Source organism: Zalophus californianus, chromosome 7 (genome assembly GCF_009762305.2).
Source record: "Zalophus californianus isolate mZalCal1 chromosome 7, mZalCal1.pri.v2, whole genome shotgun sequence".
Classification (NCBI taxonomy): domain Eukaryota; kingdom Metazoa; phylum Chordata; class Mammalia; order Carnivora; family Otariidae; genus Zalophus; species Zalophus californianus.
The window spans coordinates 105,382,360-105,404,908 of NC_045601.1; the positions used below are offsets into that span (position 1 = coordinate 105,382,360).

General features: G+C 43.6%; 1 protein-coding gene across 9 annotated transcripts in view; it reads right to left on the reverse strand.

Moving 5' to 3' along the window:
- The window catches only part of RUNX2 (RUNX family transcription factor 2), a 238,392-nt gene that overhangs the window by 48,102 nt on the left and 167,741 nt on the right, over positions 1 to 22,549 (reverse strand). For 8 of the 9 annotated variants that reach the window (XM_027601302.1, XM_027601303.1, XM_027601300.1 and 5 more), the window contains one exon: positions 10,505 to 10,666. In XM_027601302.1, coding sequence (XP_027457103.1) covers positions 10,505 to 10,666 — 162 coding nt within the window. Of the gene's footprint in view, positions 1 to 9,041; positions 9,456 to 10,504; positions 10,667 to 22,549 lie in introns of those variants that run through there. The other variant, XM_027601304.1, reaches the window with a different exon arrangement.

The following is a 22,549-nucleotide window of genomic DNA, read 5'->3' on the forward strand; positions in this document are numbered from 1 at the left end:
TCTTTCAATTATATCTTTCTGGTATTTCTACATATTAACAAATCTAAAAACAAACTTAAAATAATCATGCAGTGTCTCTTTCCCCTTTCTAGCAGCAGTGATCAATTAATATTTCCTGAGAAATCAACACTCATCGAAGTAACAAAATAATACAAAGACTTGGAGGATTTCGATGGGTCCTGTTTTTCCTGAAAAAAGTTCAAGTAGTAGCTTGGCTGATATTTACTAACATCCCAAACAATAGACCTGTCGAGAATATTTTTATGTATACTCATTCTAAATGTAATGAACAGGCAAATACAAGCATATGTGCATATATATGTAATGGCATGAGCTAACAGTGTTGCTTGACTTTAAAAGAGATACTAAAAAATTCTATCGTATAAATACATGCTAGGAATGTATTTGTGCATATGAAATGTGAAATTAAGTAAATAGCAATTGTCATTAGTCTCTATACAGCCCCACTTCTAGATGTATTAGCAACTCCTAACAATGGTTACAGCATAAGGGACCGCAAAGCAGGCAGCACTATTGGATAGACCTTTCTGCAGTGAGCAAGTACTTCCAGGAGCATCTACACACAGAGCATAAAACTAGGACTCAGAAAGAGAGAGACCGCAAAGGGTTAGTAGGCCAGGTCCTTGGCCTAAGGGAACTTTCAGTCTAGTTGGGGAAAGACAAGATTTTCTATATGTTCTTGTCCTATCTTAAGAAACATTATGTACCACACATGCCAACAAGTGGAATTTTTTTTTCCAGCTGAAGTAACTCAGAGTAAAAGTATAATCTAGCAGAATGGCATTGATTTTTTTGATTTCCTAAGGAGAAGGTTTTAAGTTGCTTGGGCAGTGGGGCAAGAGATCACCTTTCACTAAAATCCTGAGCATTTGTTGCACATTCTGGCTTCTACATGAGCCGGCATCACAGTGTCATCTTTGCACATGTCATCTCCTAAATAAGACCGAAAGCTTCCTGAAGCCTCAGACGATGTCTTTGATTTTGTTTTTTGTTTGTTGCCTGCCTAAGCACTTTATAATTAGGTACCAAGTATTTGCTGAGCTGACTTGAAATGGCTGAAATAAACTGAAGAAAGATATCCCAGGTAGGAAGGAATGCAAGAAGCTACTACTGTATTGGATGAAGTGATAAAAATCCAAAAAGTTCTTGACAGGCAGGAACTATTACCTGAATTGAATAAGATAAAAACCAAACAGGAATAACTGTAAATTATCCTACTTGGATCTGAAAAAAAACAACGGTAAAAGTAAAAAAAAAAAAAAAATATGTGGGAGCAATCCGGTTTGCCAGAAAATGGCAAGCATGAGGGGACAGAGTATAGCATTGTCCCCAAAGCACTAAGGCCACCTTAGCCTATGCTAACAGAGGCCAAGAATAAGGGGGTTTGGTCTGGGTGCCAGGCATGAAGAGGGACACTGACAAAGCACGGTGTGCCCAGAGACCACAGACCTGGACAGTGAGTGACTCAGGAGACCCCATCATACAGCAAGGGGAGAACAGGAAAAGTACCGTCTGGAGAAGGTAAGACTTCGTCAAAAATGTTGTCCAAACCAGACCTTTGCTTTGTTTTAGGGGAGTCGTTTTGTTTCAATTTACAGCTTAGTGAATATAATTTCTATTATTTTCTCAAAAAAGACTTTGACACTTTATTACATGATGGCTATAATTAATGTCAGACTCTAAATTAGAAATCAAAAATTCTATTTGATCATTTGGTTTCAAGCTGGAACTAAAGTATGTTTTGGCATTATTACCAACTGTTAGCAGCAAGTTCTGGAAACAGATGCAGTCTTGCTATGTGTTCTAAATATGAAACACATTGCAGAAAGGCTTGGAGATAAAAATATATACTGCTTATGCACACTCATACTGTGCTATTTCCTGTCCTTATCAGCAATAAAAAGTTCCTCTTGTTTTGTCCTTTCTTTGTTGTTCCAGGTGAACAAAATCTTTCATTGTTTTTTCCCTTTCTTCTTCCCTTATTTCTTCTACATGCCTACCTTCCTGTATTTTTCTATCTTCTTTCCCACTAATATTTGTTTCCTTAAAGATTTACTGAGCACATACTATGTGCTCAAAACTGTGCTCAGTTATAAGGATTCAAGGCTTCATGCACAACAGTCCCCATGCTTGAGAAGCTCACCTCCTATAGAAGGCAGAAGGCATTTAAACAAATGATGTTACTAAAGGAAGGTATGTACCACGTTAGAGGTGTGTCCAAAGCACAGAGATGAGAAATGGATGGGTGCAGACAGAGGAATAAACTCTGAGGAAAGTGGTGGTCAGGGAAGGGATTCCTTTGGGGAAAGAGGTGGCTGAGAAGGATGAACAGAGCCCCGGCCAGCCCTGCGGAGGAAAGTGGGAAACTGGCGCAGCTTACTTAAGGAATGCCAGGCATTCTTAGAGAAAAGGAGCATCCTATACCTAGGAGAGCAGTGAAGTCATCAGAGAAATGGGTTGTTAGCTGGAGCTGTCCTGTACTTGAATTGATAAGAATCATCACCTCAATGCAAATGTTTAGTAAGCGGTCTGTGGACAGAGCTAAAGAAAAATATTAAGAAATGGACCAAAGGTATGGAAAACCATAATCTGGACCATTTGGGGACAACTGCTATGACAGAGGAAGTGTTTCCCCAGGAAGGAATGCATGAGATGCTTTCTAAAAAAGAAGCACCACTGATAAAGTCAGTGACAAAAGGAAATGGGGTGGGGGTATTCCCAGGAGCAGGGAGAGCAGCCTTGATGTTTTAAAAAACAGACTAACATCCCTACAATAGAATAGTATCCAGTGGTAAAGAGAAGTGAGCTATCAAGTCATGGGAAGATAGAGAGGGACCTTAAATGCACATGGCGAAGTAAGGGAAAGAAGCCAGGCTGTATGATTCCAATTATACAACATTCTGGAAAAGGCAAAACTATTGAGACAGGTAAAAGATCACAGCCAGGGGCTGTGGGGGCAGGTGGGGAGGGACAGACAGGTGGGGCCCAGGGCGTTTTTAGGGCAATGAAATCATTCTGAAGGACTCCCTCGTGGTGGATACATGGCATTATGTATTTGACAAAACCCAGAGACGTGCACAACACTGACAGTGAACTTCCTAACATCCACTATAGACTTCAGTTAAGAATAATGTATCAGGGGCGCCTGGGTGGCTCAGTTGGTTGGGCGACTGCCTTCGGCTCAGGTCATGATCCTGGAGTCCCTGGATCGAGTCCCGAATCGGGCTCCCTGCTCGGCAGGGAGTCTGCTTCTCCCTCTGACCCTCCCCCCTCTCATGTGCGCTCTCTCTCTCTCTCTCTCTCTCTCATTCTCTCTGTCTCAAATAAATAAATAAAATCTTTGAAAAAAAAAGAATAATGTATCAATATTGGTTCATCAATTGTTACAAATACGCCACACAAATGCAAGCTGTGAAGAATAAGACAAAATGGCAGGGGGGCAGGACGGGGGTAGGGGATAGATCCCAGCTCTACTTTATGCTCAATGTTTCTATAAATCTAAAACTGCTCTAAAAAATAAAGTATCAATTTAAAAACATACTATATATAGTATGTTTCTACCATTTTGAAGCTCACAACACAACTTAGTTTCTCCATTGGCATTTATTAGGTAAGGCAAGCTTTCTTTGCTAGAAGTCCTAAGAACAACAAATCCCTGGGCAGACATCATCTCACTCCTTGCACAAAATTCTTAGACATGTGGACGGGCAGTTCTGAGTAATTTGTTCACACGGGCCCACGGAGGCACCAGGAATTGACAGACATATCTGAGAACGGCAGAAAGAATCTTCAGTGACAATGAAACCAAAACTCAGGTTCCCTCAGTCACATTACCTCCATCCTGTTCTCGGATCCCAGGGAACCACAGAAACCACCGCGTCCCTAAAAAATTAACTTTAATACTTTTAGTGAAGCAAGGTTCAATCTCCCAAGTTTTGTCCTATGAAGAGAAAGGGACTGCAGTGAATCTTTCAGTAGAATCTGCAGCCATGTCTTTGCCATCCCTACATACGCACGAGCCCCTTCATTACTACATCTTTTCTTCATGTGTGGGTAGTTTGCGCATGTACCAAAAACCAATCCTCATGAAAACAACTGACAAGTACCATGTGTGAAATCAGAGTCAGGCCACGTACACAGGTTTCATGCTGAGCTTCCGTACCTCCGTCTAACTCCAGTAATAGTAAATATCATACCACCGAGTTCCTTCAGTTCTGTGAGCCGGGCCAACTCTCCCCACTGATCTAGTCGGAATGGAAACCAGTTCTTGGGTCCTCAGCACCCCGTCACTCAGAACCCCTAGTAAACTCAGGTCTAGGGATGCCCTGAACCTGCTGCCCCCCGCCCCGCCCCACCCCCCTCCCCTGGCAATAAGATAAAAACTTCATCTGCTCGTGTCAGAAGAGAGCCTACCTTTAGAGAAAGCAAGATAATTTCAACTTCTAGAATGCAAAAAATTACCCACCCAATCGCCGTCGATAACCCAGAGAAGAATACTGAACAACATTCCACTGGTAACACAGGGCTTGCCTTTGTTTAGGGTCTATTAAATTTAATAACTTCCCCCTCTGTGGCTTTAAACAGAGAACTTCTTCAAAATAAGAGTGGCTCCTATTAAACTTAACTACTTGCCCGTGGCTGTTGTGGCAGAGGCGTGTCTACCAAACAGGTGGCTCTTAATAAAGGAATGGTTCTGTAGTAAAAAAGTAGACGTTCTAGTGTTTTATTATAGTTGCTTTAACTTTCTGGTTTATTAGTATTAATTGCTGGAGTTTTCCTTTTAACCTCTCTTAAGGCGTCACTCCCTCCTGTGAGTTAAGAGTGGCCCTGTGAAAATAAATGTCCACATATACTTGGCACATTACCGAAGAGGCTCATTTCAAAACTGGACTCAGGGGACTTGACAGAAACTCGGTTATAAGGGACATTTAAAACTGAACTGCATCAACCACCGCCCGGTTTGAAATCATATGAGACAACCCCTACCGATAGGCCTTGAATGATCAAATGGGGTTTTTCCACTGGCAATTTCTCGATTTTGTGGTAGTAATAAAATAATTTTTAGTAACTTTATTTATTAGACTAACGCCTATTCTGCTGACCTTTGGAAATACTATACTTTAGCGACTAAGAGTCATAAAACAGACATCCTGAATAGTCCTGGGCAGCTGATTAAGTGGAATGTTTTGATATTTAAATATTTTGAAAGAAGAAATTCAAGACCATTTGCTGAAACAAACAAAAAATATGTTAACCTTCAAAAAGATTGCAGTTCTTTACTGCCTCATGTAAAAAAAAAAAAAAAAATCCTACAACTGTAGAAAAAGATCGTCCACACAACCTGCATTGGCCTCTCCCCGAGTAATGGAGGTGGACATCACATATGACCCTACCCTTGTGTCTCTAATTCGCGTATCCTAACTCTCTAAGAGACCTCCCGAAAACAGAGAGGTCCATGGGCACAATGACCAAGACCACAGAAAAATGTCTGTATGAGTCCCTTCTACTTCACATATGCCGAAGAGTGGTAGACTTCGGTCAATCTGAGCTTTACTCAGCTCAGACTTACGTCCAGCTTTACTCGGACACGTGGGGCAGGGGACGCGTTATCTGCAGAGAATAAACTTACGGAGGGTCTCCTTCCTTCTGGAGACTGGCAATAGCTCACACTCTGACCCACAAGTCAAAGAAACAGTTGCATTTCTTTTCGTATTGGGTAATTACATAAAATACATTTTCAAAGTCTGTAATTATTTACTTACATAGTATTTTGTAATGACCTGCAGAAAAGTAATTATCATCTTTGTGCCAAGCCTCACAAGTGCTTTGAACATCAAAGATGCACAGGTGATAACATTATGACAATGATAAAGACACACAGTGGTCGGGGTTGTTGTCAGGCTTACTTGTCCTCACCTTGCCACACCTTGCTCTTTGATAGAATCAGTGAGAAACAATTTTGGCTACCTCTGTATAGTGAATATTCTTTTAGGATCCTATAAAATGAAATGAGATAGGGACGCCTAGGTGGCTCAGTTGGTTAGGTGGCTGCTTTCAGCTCAGGTCATGATCCCAGGGTCCTGGGATCGAGCCCCGCATCGGCCTCCCTGCTCGGTGGGGGACCTGCTTCTCCCTCTGCCTGCCACTCCCCCTGCTTGTGCTCTCTCCCTCTCTCTCTCTCTCAAATCAGTAAATAAAATCTTAAAAAAAAAAATTCCTCCCTGAAAAAAAAAAAAGATGAAATGAGATAATGTATAAAATCCCTCAGGGGTGGAGGATGCTACTTAAACACAGACTGTTCGGTGATAAGGCCGTGCTTATCGTCGTGAGTATGGGAGGGGAGGGGAACCAACCCCGCCTCCTGCTCCCTCATGTCTCCAGACCGGTTTCTGGTAAGAAGCGTTTGATTTCTCTAATTCAGCTGAACATGAATTAAACTCATTACAGTAAGGGAAGCCCTACTGATCAATTACATGACAGAAATTTATTGTTTAGTCATAAACCTATGACTGCTGCTATTGTTTTTGTTACAATATTGAAGGCTATTCCAGGTTAAGGAAATATGTCCTGAGTGTTTGTTTTGCGCCGATGAACTCCAAGACATCTGGCTTTGCATCTTTTCTGGTGGTCAAGTAGGGACTGTGGGTAACATAGGTTTATCATCTTGTTCTATCTATACCTTGCTTCCATGAGGGCCACGGCGGGGACAACACAATACAGCATCCATCACTGTCATTATTGTAATTCATTAAGGTCTAACATTTGTAGCTACACTTGAAAAATTACTCAGGGGAAGGGCGCCTGGGTGGCAGAGTTGGTTGGGCGACTGCCTTCGGCTCAGGTCATGATCCTGGAGTCCCGGGATCGAGTCCCGCATCGGGCTCCCTGCTTGGCGGGGAGTCTGCTTCTCCCTCTGACCCTCCCCCCTCTCATGCTCTCTCTATCTCATTCCCTCTCTCAAATAAATAAATAAAATCTTTAAAAAAAAAAAAAAAGAAAAATTACTCAGGGGAGATACCCAGAAAGGAAGTTGTAAAATTGGATTCTCTGAAGATCTTTAAGTATATTAAGTGATGGCCTTTCTTCGGAATGGTCTTTCAGGATGAAATGGAATTTCTTTAGGAACGGTACTTTCTGAAAGATCTTTCTGGTTGCTGTTATTCCTATGATCCCTCAGAGAAGAACATGATCCTGCTATTTTTCCAACATTATAATGAAATAGTTATTTTCTCCTAGTGTGTCATTGACCTTTTGTGAATGGCTCCCAACTGCTTTTAGCTCTATACACATTCATTCTAAATCTATACAGTAATAATGATAGCGAACATTGAGTGCTTCTATGTGCTAGGTACTGTGTGCAGTGCTTTATGAATGCCATCTGGGTATTCACTCATTTAAATATTTAAATTTTGTTTGTTTGTTTTAACTATGCTCTGTGGTGGATCCATTTTACAAAGCAAATAATCCCCTTTAAGAGTTCAGATTTTTACCCACTTGACTCATTTAAGCTAGGACTTGCCTGCAAATTATATACAGGTAAGCAATTATTACAAAACAACTTTTGCTTCGTAATATCAGCTACAATCTGTTGAGCCCATAGTGCGTATGCAGTGTGCAGACAGCACTTTACATAAAGCATTTCACTGGATCCTCATGGTAACCCTAGCAGATTAATATTATATCTTTATTTTACAAATAAGAAAGCTAAGTTTCAGAGAAGTAAGGAACTTGCCTGCTATGTGCATGAGCTGGGTGGGACTCAAACCTGAGTCTGAACCTCCAGTCCTACCCTACAAGTAAGGACTTCTTTCTCACCCATGATCCTATGAGAGTATTTTTGTGTCCCCTTCATATAAGGAGATGAGAACTGAGTTCTCTACACAAAAGCATGAACTGCTCTGGAAAGCATCACAAAAAGGGAACACAGGACTGCCTAGAGATGGAGATGAAGTTTAGTATTTTAGCTTTCCATGTTATAGAGAGAAAGCATCCTAGACCTTAGGGACAGCTTTAGATATCGGGGGGCATAAGACAGAAACTCTGCAAGGTGACACCTTGGAACCCACGAGATGGGCTCCATTCTCGGGAGGTCCCTGGGACCAGCCCCCAGGGAGGCGAAAATGGCGCTCACGCCGACTGACGTGGTCCCCAAGCCCACCGGGCAGTACTGTGGGGTGCGGGCACAGCCCTGCACCCAAGAGCAAGGTCAGGTAAATCACGGTTCCTTCAGTTTCCTGACAGTCCCTATCTAGTTCTTTCTTCCTGTTTCCCAACATGCTGACAAGAGGGATTTTCTGTTCTCCTCCCTTTAATGTTTACACAGAACCTCCCACCCTGGCACCACGTTACTTGGCCAGGAACGACTCAGAAAGATGTTTGGGGCGGGAGGAAAAAACTGGACTAAACTCAGTTTGAAACTAGTTTAGAGCAGAGGTTTGTCCCTACCCTTGGCCTCAGATCAATATGCGGCTGGATAATTCACCCGTTTCTGCCCCTACTGCCTCTTCTGTGAAATGGGCAGAGTTGTGTGGTATGGGCCTATGGAAATGTTTTAAATAGGCATCAGTGGACTCAAAGTAATCTCGCTGTTCTATAGGACACATGTAAATGACGAACCACAGCAACTACGCATTTATGCGGCGTGTTTCCAGTGTTCTTTCCAATGGTTTTCCCACTGAATCTGATGCGAATGCACCTGGGTGAGAAAACGCTCTAGAGCAGTGTCTCTAAAGCTGCAATCGCTCCCTGAGGTTTTTTCCTCTAGGTACAGCCAGAGGACAAACAGCAAAATCTGCTTCAGCCACAGAGGGTTGGACAGATGGAGGCCCCAGAGGACCCGAAACAGAAGCAAGTTTGCACAAATCTGTCCTGGCCCAGCGTCATTTTGGCCCAACGTGAAACAAAACAGCCTCGGTAGAAAATACAGAAGGAATGACCAGAACTCATTCAACACCGTCCAGCCCTGTGCCTCTGATCCCACAGCGGCCCTTGTTCTCCCCTTACTGCACCTTACTCATCCCTTCTCGTGTCTTTAACTGGCGTTTGCCTAAAGGAGGTAGTCATTCCTGTCAAGGGAAATGATAACTAAAATTCTATACTCTGCACAATTCCCCCAAGATATACCACATGATTCATAAAAATAGTAACAGCAGTCATAATGAAAAGGGGTAACATGGTTTTCCAAAGACTCTCGTGGTTCTCCCTCCGCCCCTCTTCTTACCCTACTCACCCCTCCGGGAGTCCATCTGCTGTAGAAAATGTGCAGGCACTAGGACCAGAGAGCCCTTTCCTGCCATTCGCTCGAGAAACAAAGCCTTCCCTCCTCCCAAGTGGAAAGAAATAAAGGAGTCTGAACTAATCAAAACCTGCAAGCCTGCTGGTGGAGCTTCAGCTTGTCAGTGATGCAACTCAGCGGAGTGAGTAGCGGCTTCGAGCTTTGCAGAAAATGAGAGAGGGAGAGAAACAGAGACAGAAACACAAAGAGAAAGAAAGAGAGGCATTAACCTGGCCAGGAGTCAAACAGGTGCACGGAGCGCGAACGCTGAGCAGAGTGTCTGACGCATAGAGGATCCACCTGTGTGTGCCTCAGTGGGTCTACTCCTGTATTTGGGGGGGGGGGGCGTGCTCTAGTCCGCATGTCAGGGCTGTACTGGGAGACTTTTTTTTTCTTATTCACGGGACTCATACGGTTGGCCGAGAGCCGTTAACTTTTCTCTACTTGCCAGTGTGAAGGCTGTGTACACTTTCTGGCTCTCTAGGGTGAATTCTCTCCGTGATAGTGAGAGAAGAGGCCAGAATACTCGCCTCATGCACTTCCGCCATGAGCCACACGTTTCTGCGGTGCCTCTGGAATAATGGATGTGTGAGCACCGGGCCGCCATGTCGAGAGCGACCGTGGCGTGCTAGACGGTTCGTGGAGAGGCTACCTCAGTCTGGACTTGGCCCTCAGAGGCCACACATGGCCTTTTAAGATTCTTCCAGGCCTCGCCACACTTCAAATGACTAGCTTCTGATAAGGATCTTAAGTTTGCAGGTGCTCGCTCTCAGAACGAGCCAGCTTGGACTTCTGGGGGTTAAGAGGCTCTAGAGATGGAAGGCTGTGCTACTGGTCTGTAATCTGGTTTACAGGCGGATGCTGAGAAGAGAAAGGAACGCAAGCAGAGGAAGGCCTGGCATAAGACCCTCAGGAGAAGGCCCCAGTTGAGACAGCGCCCACCAAAGGGGCCACAATTCAGCAGGACCAAAACTGGGCGGCATTCAAAGTCATCTTAAGAGAATGATGCCAGCTCTGGTGGGCTTTGAGTCTTTTAATTTAAAATGTTCAAGGACTTGATAACCGCGTCATTCAGAGGACCCGGTTTTACCAACTGTCGTACCCTTGCCCACACACCTCTAATAAAGAGTTCCTGGAGCTTCAGCCCATCCTACACCCCAGCCCCACCCCTGCACGGGAGTGGGCTTGTAGTTAAAGTGTGGTCTTTACCTGAAATGCGCCTGGGCACGTCGGTGATGGCGGGAAGCCCCGTGCCCCGCGTGGAAGACAGCGGGGTGGTGGAGTGAATGGACGGGGACGTCATCTGGCTCAGGTAGGAGGGGTAAGACTGGTCGTAGGACCACGGTGGGGAAGACTGTGCCTGCCTGGGGTCTGGGAAAAAGAAGAAAAGTCTTTAGTGCACCGGCCACTGTGGACTTCGAACAGGCACGCCCAAACTGAGAAAGGATAAAGCAAGAGAAAAATGAGACTCTATAAGGAGTGTTTATTTCCTATGACCCCACCCTTTCAGGCCCTGCATGGCACACAACTTTCTGGACTCCCAGGCTCGATGAGTGTGACAAAATGGGACCATGCCTCTTCTCTCTCACACATCAGTATTTCTATTTGGAAAGGCTAACGGCCATCTAAAAAACAATCTGCTTCAGTTATCTTTACAAAGTTGAATTCTACTTTATTTATTTTCTGTATCTTCTCATATTACTTCAAGGAAGACATATTATTCTTGTCTTTTTTTCTTAAGATAGAATTGCTTTGAACCACCAACTTGGTTAAAGAACAGGTAGACTGCTGCATTTCCGGCTATTATCTTTCAGATGTGCTCTTTGGTTTACAAAGTGTAGGATTCCACGATTTTCGCTTTCTTTCCAGGCAGGTCAATGAATGGCACTTTCTAGCTGGGGGTGGGGGAGCGTTAGGAGGTTGGGGGTAGAGAGGAGAACAGAGGGAGCAGCATGTGAGAAGAACACAAAGGAGGGCAGCCCGTTATAGGATTCTCATGCTAAAGCTACCCCAGAAAATAACCTTTAAGAAAGAGACAAACTTAATTTCAAAGTCAACTGCCATTAGAAACTGAAAAGCTTCAGGGGCACCTGGGTGGCTCAGATGGTTAAGCATCTGCCTTCGGCTCAGGTTATGATCCCAGGATGCTGGGATGGAGTCCCGCATCAGGCTCCCTGCTCCTTGGGGAGCCTGCTTCTCCCTCTGCCTCTGCCTCATTCTCTCTATCATGAATAAATAAATAAAATCCTTAAAAAAAAAAAAGAGCTGAAAAGCTTCAGGGCTCCTGGGTGGCTCAGTTGGTTAAGGGTCCGCCTCTTGATTTCAGCTCAGGTCATGATCTCAGGGTCCTGATCTCAGGGCGGTGAGATGGAGCCCTGTGTCAGGCTCTGTGCTGAGTGTGCAGTCTGCTTATGATTCTCCCTCTCCCTCTCCCTCTGCCCCTCCCCCACCCCCTCTCTCTTTAAAAAAAAACAAAACTGAAAAGCTTCAAGACCATCCAGTTTCAATGTTAAGCATAGGAGTTTCTGACAGTAAGAAAATGACCCAAAACAGAAGAGCAGAGACACGGCTTTCATCCTACTGGAATCTGTTTTAAAGATGCCACATGTTTGGAATATAGCCTAGTGTTACCTACAGTCACTGTAATAATAAAAATAATGGGCAGCCAACTTGTTAGGGTTAACTGCTGAGCATTAACAGTATCTTTTGATGTATCTCCATGGGGTTTCCGGGAGGCACAAGCTCAAGGCCAAGTACATTTATCAAAGGAGCTTCAGTCTACATAAGTAAAAAAGGTAAATTTGCTGTATATTTACAGTGTGTATTTCAAACTGTTTTGTTCTTACTGGAGGGCTAATCAAACAGATTCATAAGCAAATTTCTCTTTACTTTTTTTTTGCTAATTTTAAAATGTTTTGCTAATTTTAAAAATTCTAATACACAAGGCTGTTCACAAGACAGCACTGTGTATTAGAATATTCAGGGACTTCGGAATGTGCAGAATTAGGTTCAAGTCTGAGACTTCTACTTTCTAGCTGTGTGATCTTCGGTTAATTACTCAGCAACTCTGAGCCTCGGTTCCCTTATCTATAAAAGAGGTTGGGGGGGTAAATTATGTCTGAATCACAGGGATATGAGAATTACATGAGAAAACCACGAAGAGATGACTAGCACAAAGAGGCACTCAGTAAGTATTGATTCTTGTCTTTTTTCAAAAAGGACTCTTGGTGACACAAGGATAGTCCCACCGTTAAAACAATGTGAATTGGCACTAATACATTTGGAACAGGTTTAAAATTATTCCCCTAACACCTATCAGCCTCTGAAAATGAAAAGCTTAATTTTTTTAAAACTATTAATATGTTTGAATAGTCAATGCAAACTTATCTCTAAAACTAAAAATGAGTATAACAAGACTTGGGTATTTCTGAAATGATCCCTCTTTTAAAGCCTCTCGGTTTTTCCATACAATCAAAGCCAGTTAGTTTCAGCCACTTCTTGTTTATTTGTTCAATTCAGAAACAATTTATTTAAAGCCTGTCTAAATAGGACATACTGAGTCAAAATAATTAAATACATCTGGATATTTATCTGATGTTTACTATATCAACAGATACATAGAAAAATTTCATCCAGCTCAATTTTAGGGAACATTTACTGGAGTTCGTAATTTGGATAAAAGTATAGTACTGTAAATGGTTAACATAAACTTTTCCTTCAGAAAGTGGACTTGGTCATTAAAGTAATGAACTTTCGTGCTTTAAAAAGTTCAAGGCTGAGATTGTATAGATTGGCAACATTTCAAATCAGAGTGAGTGGTCCTTGTTATGTATCCGATACTGACATGCTTCCTTGTTTTAACCATTAATGTAATTCATTACATTTCTGAGAAATGTAAATGACCTTCAGATGGAAAAGGATGCACTCCTTACAGCACCAGAAGGCAATCCCGTAAGAGCCAGGCCTTCTCTCAGGCCACAGTTTCAACAGACGAGAGGGACAAGAGTCATGGAGATAACCGGGCTGGGCGCAGAGGACTCCGGTTTGGGTTTGAGTTCTGACCTAACTTGGCCGGGTGACTTCCGGAGCAAGTAGTTTAACCTGCACGTGATGCCGTTAGCGGAAGTACAGGGCTCCCTGCCTAAAAATGGGGGAAAATACAAAGAAATGTAAAGAATGACTAAAATGATTAACCTTTAAAACATATCACAGAGGAATCGGGGAACTTACTCTGGGCAGCCTTTCAGTTCTCCTTGCACAGAGGGGCAGCCCAGTCTATAGGGAGAACCAGTAGGCTTTCTGGCGAAAGGATAGGAGTTGGAAGCCCGACTCTGCTATTTATAAGCTGTGTGGCCTCAGCTGTGGTAGGGAATTCTCTGAATCTTAGTCTCCTCCTCTGGAAATAAGGGAGCACAACATGGTAAAGTGAATATAACAAAATGGTCCTGTGCCCTCACTGGGCAGACAAGCTCCCCACTGTGCTGGAGTGAGCCACTTAAACTTCGGGGGCCTCAACAGCTCATCTGTAAAATGGGAATAATGATGCTTCTTAGGGTTGCTGGGAGCATTCCATGAACTGGCCTTATCTGATGAGTTATCTGGCATTCCTGGTACATATGAAGTATGTCATAAATACAAGTTATTATTGTTATCTGTAAAATGAGTATCATAACAACGACTACCATATTTGTCACAAAAGTAAATGAGATAATATAAGTAAAAGCATTCGGTAACTGTCAAGTGCTATATTAAAATTATTACTATTCTCTTTAGGAGCTCACATGGTCAAGGCCCTGTTGTGTGACAAGAGTTATTATGTTTCTTAATGTTGCTGAGCTTTAATCACTTCACCTGTAAAATGGGTATGATAATACTATCTCAGAGTTGTTGTAAGGATTAAATAATATACAGGGAGTGGCAAATCATCGTTATCATTCAAAATAATTAAAAATCTGACTCTAAATGATCCAGGGGGGCTGGGTTGTCTAGTGTTATTCTTCAAGTTTTCTAAGATCAGACTCAACACAATTTGGTGTGATGCCTGGCACATAGTAAGTGCTCAATAAACAAACATTCAAGGAACCTCCCAGGGTGGCTTGAGTGAATAATGAAATTTTATAATGAAGTAGTAATTACTCATTCTCTAACTCCCCCTTAGGTAATAAAAGAAGTTGTATCAGTGAGGTTTTAGTTTCTGCATCAAGTCCCTGACTTCCAGATTATACACTAGAACAGTCTACCAAAGGATAGTTTTGGTTTTTAGTGGCGGTCCTTCCTGAAGATATCCAACATTAGGGAAAATAACTTCTCACTATCTTTAACAAGTGAGGTCTCTCTTTGGTTTTTTTGTCCCAGAGGACAGATTGCAGAACCCAGCCAATCTTTTTCAGGGTGACTATCCTAAGATTCTATGATAATGACCTACTTAAGGAGAGAGAGTTACTATAGAAAAATAAGACACAAGAACTGCCATATTGGGGTTCACTAGGTCACATAGAAATAATATAAAAAGGAGACAGTAATCTCTTAAAAAAAAGGTGGGGCGCCTGGGTGGCTCAGTCGTTAAGCGTCTGCCTTCAGCTCAGGTCATGATCCCGGGGTCCTGGGATGGAGCCCCGCATCGGGCTCCCTGCTCGGCCGGGAGCCTGCTTCTCCCTCTCTCACTCCCCCTGCTCGTGTTCCCTCTCTAGCTTTCTCTTTCTCTGTCAAATAAATAAATATTAAAAAAAAAAGGTAACAGTCTCCAACACCCCAAGGCCTTCTCTAATATGCTGTGAATGATATCATCAATCTCAGCTCCACCGTTTCTGGCCTGTGTGATCATGGACAAATCATATAATCTATCCAATCTTCAAGCATCCTAGTCAGTATAATGGGGATAAATAAGAAGACCTTCCTCCTCAGGTTGTTATGAAGGTCAAACCAGATAAAGTAGTAAAGAGTGAGCTCATGGGAAGAACCCAACAAATGTTCACCATTGTTAAAACCTCTGCCTTTCCTGAACCTTCATTCTACATTTATGTTTCCAGCCCATAATCTCTTATCCTAGCAAAGGACAATTTTTAGAAAGCTTCCTGTAGTTTTGAAGTCCACTATTTGGGGACTGTATCCATGTTGGTCACGTCAATACCCTTTATGATCATTAAACTTTAATGGTGTTCTTTCTTAGTCTTGGTTTCTCCCCGACCAAGAAATCCTAATCTGTCTAGCATATTTTTTAATATGTACACCTTAACTTTTTTCAAACCTGTAATGGAGGGCGCCTGGGTGGCTCAGTTGGTTAAGCGACTGCCTTCGGCTCAGGTCATGATTCTGGAGTCCCGGGATCGAGTCCCGCATTGAGCTCCCTGCTCAGCAGGGAGTCTGCTTCTCCCTCTGACCCTCACCCCTCTCATGTGCTCTCTCTCTCTCTCTCTCTCTCTCTCATTCTCTCTCTCAAATAAATAAACAAAATCTTTAAAAAAAAACCTGTAACGGAAAAAAGAGCTATAAAATATCTTGATTCCCTAAATGCCCCATCACCAAGAAAACATAATCCTATCATAAATACACAATTACAGCATATTTGCTTTGTTATGGACAATTATTAATGCTTACAATAGAGAAAAGTCACCTTAACCTGATCTCATAAACAGTTTTGGAACTCAACTTCCTGAAGAAACTTGAGACTTCTGGGATTCTCTGTGAACTTGGGTGAGTCAGAGCAGGTGACTGGTGGTTTTTAGGCATCACTGGTCAATTCTAAGGTTGCTACCAGGGAAAGGTGTAGGGCCTTGTTCTGAGACAAACCTACTAATTAGCCATTCACAAACAAGAAACTGTCTTCACCCTGATTTCAGGTCCCACGGGGCTGATAGAACCCACTCCTCCAGTCCACCCCACCCAGATGGTTTGTCTCTTTGACTGGAGGAACACAGAGGGAGGCACCGTGTCTTCCACTCCAACATAAATGAGAATATTCTTGATTTTCGTGTCTCAGAGGATAGAAGCAACTCTCTATAAGCAACTACTCCTAAGCACCCACGAGCTTTCAGAGGATAAGTGAACTTCCTTTCTCAGAAATTGTTCAAAAGAAATGAAAACTACTGTTGAGCTTTAAATATTTTATGGTGTTTTTAAAACTATCATTCACTATTTTTACATGACAATCCTCAGAAACAGTATCAATATTATTTTTATGACCATATTATAGAAATTCAAAGTATCGACATATGTTTTTATATAGATATGACAATTTAAAAACAAAACTTTTGGTGCTGCTTTTTTTTTTTTTATGTGCACATACTCCTTAGTGCTTGGGAAATCTGAAATCCTAAAGAGCACATGAGCATTTAAATAGGACTGTACCCTATTTCTCCCCCAAACTTCTCTGCTCTCACCTAAAATGGGGGTTTTAAAAAGGGAACTTGTGATCGAATTTGACCTGTAAGATAAACTTGAGAGAAAATCAGGTCTTCCCTCTATGAGGGGCCTGCCGTACTCACAGCCAGGAAGTGACAAGCAAGATGGTTAATGAGAGAGGGGAGAAAGCAGCAGAGGGCCTAGGGCAAGAGAGAGCTCCCAGAACCTGGTTGAAACCAGTGAGAAAATGGGCCCCAGATCGACCTGTGCAAATCTACCAAGAACCACCACCAGGCACATAAGGTCAGGCTACCCAGTAGACACCTCGGGTCTATAACTACACCCTTCCAGAAGAAATCGTGGTTTCCTCTGTGAGAACAGACCAAATCTAGCTACTTAGGGTTCAGGCTGAATAAAAAGGAACCAGTCATTTGACATAAAGAATCCTTCAGAACAGACAGAGGGGTAAACCATAGGAGACTCTTAAAGGTAGAGAACAAACTGAGGGCTGCTGGAGGGAGGGAGGTGGGGGATGGGCTACATGGGTGATGCACCTTAAGGAGGGCACTTGTTGTGATGAGCACTGGGTGTTGTATGTAGGTGATGAACCACTGAATTCTACTCTGGAAACCAATACTGCACTATATGTTAACTAACTGGAATTTAAATAAAAACTTGGGAAAAAAAAAAAAAAAAGAATCCTTCAGCATTGGTTCTAACTGAGGCAGAGTTTGTCAGAGACACCACTACTACCAACACTGTGTGGTGACACTAGGAGCCCAGAGGTCTGCGAACACTTTACAGTCTCTCTCCCAACTCACTAAGTCAAGGGCAAGACTCACATTAGCCGTCCCTTTTCCATCTGCAAAGTACAAACGGTCGTTACTGCCACCTTAACAGGGATTTTGAGGGGCAGGGGGAAAGGAGTTTTTGCATGCTGTTCTGGTGAAGCAGCAAATTATCAATTCCTATTGTGATCAACAGCTTCTGTATGCCCATGTGGCAGTGGGATGGCCTAAGGGGCAGACAGGACACAAAAGACCTTTCCTGCCTTTAAAAAGCTTAGGCAAGCAGTTAGGGAAGTTAAAACAGACAGATATAAACAATTCAAAAATGGTCAAAGCATGTACTTGTGTCTTTAAAAACTGCTCTAAAGATAGAAATGAACCATGGAGCATCAATGTCAGAGGGGATTTCATAAGTTCTCTTTCTAGAGTGCTGTTCCTTCTGCTTGGGCTACATGGAGGTTGTGCCATAAACCCCCAAAACAAAAACTACAGAAGGCAACATACCCAGGAGATGCTCCCAGATGCTAGTTGGGGAAGAGTGGTTCCCATGTCTCAAGGTGTCTTAGCATCTGGCAAAAATGGAGACAACCATTTATTTAAACCTGTGGACGTAAGAAGAGCAAGCTCTCTTCTTTGAGTTGGACCATAGCTTCTGAAGTTCAGTCACCAGTATGGGGAAAAGGAAGGAGTGGCCATTCATCTCCTACAACGGTATAGAAAGGGTCACGGCTCTGAGAGGATCCATACTGTCAAGTGACTGGAAGGTAATTCCATGTCTGCATAATTGGACTCCAAACACTTGGGGGTCAAAAAAAGAGAGGAAGGAGGCAGATCGTTAGGAAAAAGACACCCTAGGAAAATGAAGAGACTCTAGGAAAACAGGTAGAAATCTTTTCTTAAGTTTGAATAAGTTTGAGTGGGGGCGGGGAGAGAGCAGAGTGGGAGGGAGCTGTGTGAAAGCCCAGTGAGAGGTAAGCGAAACACAGTGGTTGTGCTTAGCGGGCCTCCTTTTGTAAACACTTTGGTTAAATGTGCGTGGGTGTGAAGAAGGGCCTGCTTGCCTAAGAATCACTCACAACAAGGCACACCATGCACATGGTGTTGAACTTCATGCAGAGACGGGAGCAAACAAGTTAACAGGGGCAAAGCCTGAACCAGCGCACAAAAGGCTCCTTCCTGCTTGTGGTGCCTGGAGGCTCCTGTGTAATGTGACCTGACGGGAGCCAATGGTTTCTGCCAAAGCTCCGTGTGTCTACCGGGAGCACCTGCTCTATTTGGGGAGCAGGGTACAATTAGAAAGCTCCACGTTCCCACCCCTTAGCCTCCACCCATTTTTTTTACCCTAATCAGTACTCACATCAGCCTGTGTAAACCTCAAATATTTCTTAAGAAAACTGGGGTATTTAAAATGAACTGTGTGGGGCGCCTGGGTGGCTCAGTCGTTATGCGTCTGCCTTCGGCTCAGGTCATGATCCCAGGGTCCTGGGATCGAACCCCACATCGGGCTCCCTGCTCCACGGGAAGCCTGCTTCTCCCTCTCCCACTCCCCCTGCTTGTGTTCCCTCTCTCACTATCTCTCTCTCTCGGGGTCAAATAAATAAATAAAATCTTTAAAATAAATAAATAAAATAAAATGAACTGTGTATAGAGTCTACTAGTTTACGATTTATACCCTCCCAGCTGCTACCAGGGTCAAATAAAGCCAGTCATCTCAACAGAGAGGCAGGTTTACAATTTCCTATCCTAAACTATTCCTGTCATATTACTATCATTCACAATACAAATACCCTCACATCATATGTACATTAACTCCCATTTCAAAACAATTTACACTAAATGCTAAATGTTTAAATTCTGTCTTCTCTAATAACCTTGTTGGCTAGACTGGATTTTTAGAATGAGCTCTCCCACTCACTTCTGTGTCTCTTGACTAGTAGGAAACATGGTTCTTAAAATAAACAGGCCTCTCTCTCCCAGCACAGGAAAGCCCTGGACTGGAGGCTTTGGCACCAACGGTGCAGCCATGCACCACTGATTTACCTTCTCAGAGTCTCACTGTTTGCACCTGGAAGAGGAGATGAGAACGGATGAGTTATGGCTAAGATGTTTTTTCAACTAGGAAACACCACAATTCTAACTACTCAGGAAAGCGGGCTCCCTACCCTCAGTCCCTTCTGGAGACAGGAGTTGTCACTGAAATTACTGAAGGTGTGTTGAGCAGACTTGGGCTGGCTGTGAAAGGTGGCTGAGAGCCGGCCCTCACAGCACCCCCCATTACAGAGTAGAGAAGACCCCAAGAGCTGGGTGCTGACTCCCCCTCTTGGCCCAACCCGGGGCTTCCTCAAATGGACCAAGATGGCTACCAGATTCACTTGGCAGAAGACCAACCCAACTGATTCACAAAGCTATAGACTGAAATCTGAGGAGAACAGAGCAGCACACTGTTTGAATAAAACTGGATGCTACGTAGGAACACCGGGCATGATGAGTGGTGTCACAAGCAAACAAGGGGAGAAGAGGGACTTAGTCACTCGTAGGAGACAACAGCAGGGAAGAGAACAAGAACTGATATGTACAGTCTAAGAGGTCACATGCCACAACAAAAGGTTTAAAAAAAACAGAAGGAAGTTGAATTAAGACAAGGTAATGAGCAGTGCCTTCAAAGCATCACCAACTTTTGGATGAATGGGACTCGTAACTGTCTCATAAAAAATGAGGCGATTGTCTTATTTAGAAAAAAAAAAACTGAATAGAAGAAACAAGAGTCTCTACCACATGTCACACCTAATCTGGCCTCAGCCTTGGCAGACCCTGGACCTCAATGGTAAAGCCAGCAGAAAGATGGGAATAAGCTACACACAGAACCAGAACTGGTTGAGATATAACTGGGATGTAGGGCTGGCCAGGGGAAGTGAACTTCTGTTCAAAGCCCCATACTGAATGAAGTGGGTGTAGTCAGTTCAGGTCAAATTAGGTGGATGTCAACATCCAGGGGGGTCAGCTATAGCAGCTAGGGCATTAGAGAGGGTCCCCAGACATGGTGATTCCTGCTGTCAGACGTGTGATGGTATCCGTGGGGCTAAGAATAATCTCCTGCTCATTCATTCGCCCTTCCAGCAACTCACTCATTCATTCGAAAAATATGAACTGAGTGGCCTCCTGTGGTATGGGGCTAGGCACTAGGGATATTAATGGTGAATAAAGACAGACCTAATCCCTACTCTCAAAGACTGACATGCATCAACTAATCATGTAACTGTGATAAGTACTAGAAAGGAGAGTCCTTGGCACCATGGCAACACACAGCGGGGGACCCCCCACCACACCTGGGGGGCCTATGATGTGATGTGATGCGATGTGATAATTAAGGCAAGAACTCAGTGGCAAGCAAGAGTCTGGTAGATCAGTAGGTCAGAGTAAGAGAGCTTTAGGCAAAGTGAACAGTGTGTATCAGGTTCCTGGGACAGAGGCAGTACGGTTTTTGGAGGAGGTGAGAAAGCCAGTGTGGGTGGATTACCAACAAAAGGTTCAAAATCGTATGAGAGGAAAACAGGGGAGGAGTCAGAGCAGGCAGAACCTGCTGGGCCACACTAGAGGTTTGGGGCTTTATCCTAAGTGCAATGGAAGGTCACCAAGGTGTTCTAAGTATGAGGTGACATAATCAGATATGCCTTTTTAAAATCTCCGTCTGACAGCATCATAATAGAAACAGGGCACAAGTCCAGTCTAGGACTGGGCAAACAGGGAAGGGCGTATAGGGCAAACAGCAGCTGAAATGGACAAGGGGCGGAGCCCGGGAATGCCAGCAAGCAGCCTGGGGCACTTAGCTGCTTCCACACACCATGGGCCACCACAGGGCTGAGGCTCCTGAGACGCCTGAGGCTGGATCAGATCAGCTCTGGCTGAGCAGGGGAGCCTGCGGTGACCGGCCTTGGGGCTGCCACTGTGATCTGGGCAGGCTCCGCCTCATACCTTCTGGTTCAGGGGTAAAGCCTGGGCACCTGCCCTTTTAACAAGCTCCCCAGGTGATGCCTAATATGCGCCAACGTTTGAAAACAATGGGCATAATTTTTATGCTGACAGTCAGAAAGGAAAATTACCCAATGCTATTCTGATTTAATCTTCCCTATCAAGAAGAATGATCTTCAAATAGAAGGAGCAAAACAAACATGCTTCAGAGGACACTGAGGCCCAGGGGAGGAAGAAGACAGAGGAGAGGAGAGAGACTTGTGCTTTAAACGAATTCCCAAGGTGCTGCTCCAAGATGAGTTATACTGCACAATATTGCAAGAGTTGTGGAGACTCGTAGGCAGAGGGCTTCTATTTGACAGAGCAGGGCTACAAAGTTTTATTAAGTAAAGTCTGTTTCCCCATAACTCCACTCACTACTAATCTTAGCTTTGCTCTCTGGCTTTCCTCTTCCATGGGAGAGTCATTATTTGAAGGTAATGCATCTGAAGGTAAATTATTTGAAGGTAATGCCTTTACTAGACAATCGCTAGACATTCGCTTACTCCATTCACCTTATTCTGAGAAAAGCACTACTGTTGGTCAGATCTAAATGTCAACTAGGTTTTTTGGAGCCTCTGTTGGTGATGACTTGCTTGCAGTCCACTGAAAACACTATGTCACCTTCAGCAGCCTGCAAACAACAAGCTTTTCACACCTGAGCTCCACAGTGATGACCAGAAGAAAGCAGAACAGGTTCACTAAAAACCTGTCTCCTAGGGTTACCACAGCCCTACATGAGAAGAGAGCTCACCTGTCCATTGCGCATCCTGACCTCATCAAGATATATACCTTATCTCTAATGTGATTTATAGCCAGTTAAAAGGCCTACCAGAAAGTGGTTGTTGAGATGACTCATGGTCGGCTTTGAGAGAGATGCATAGTGGCAGGTTCAAGGGCGTTATAATCCTAGTTATGTCCAGCACGTTCATGAAAGTCTTTAAAGAATTAGAAATGACCTTTCTAAGCCACAAGATGAGACAAAGTTGTGAGGAGGAGCCAACACACTGGGTGAAGCATCAGAACTACAAAATAACCCTCAAGGAGGGAAAAAAGAGGTACAAGGGTGCACAGCACTGCATTTGGTCAAGTCCAAGACAGGATGGAGGAAGGTTGC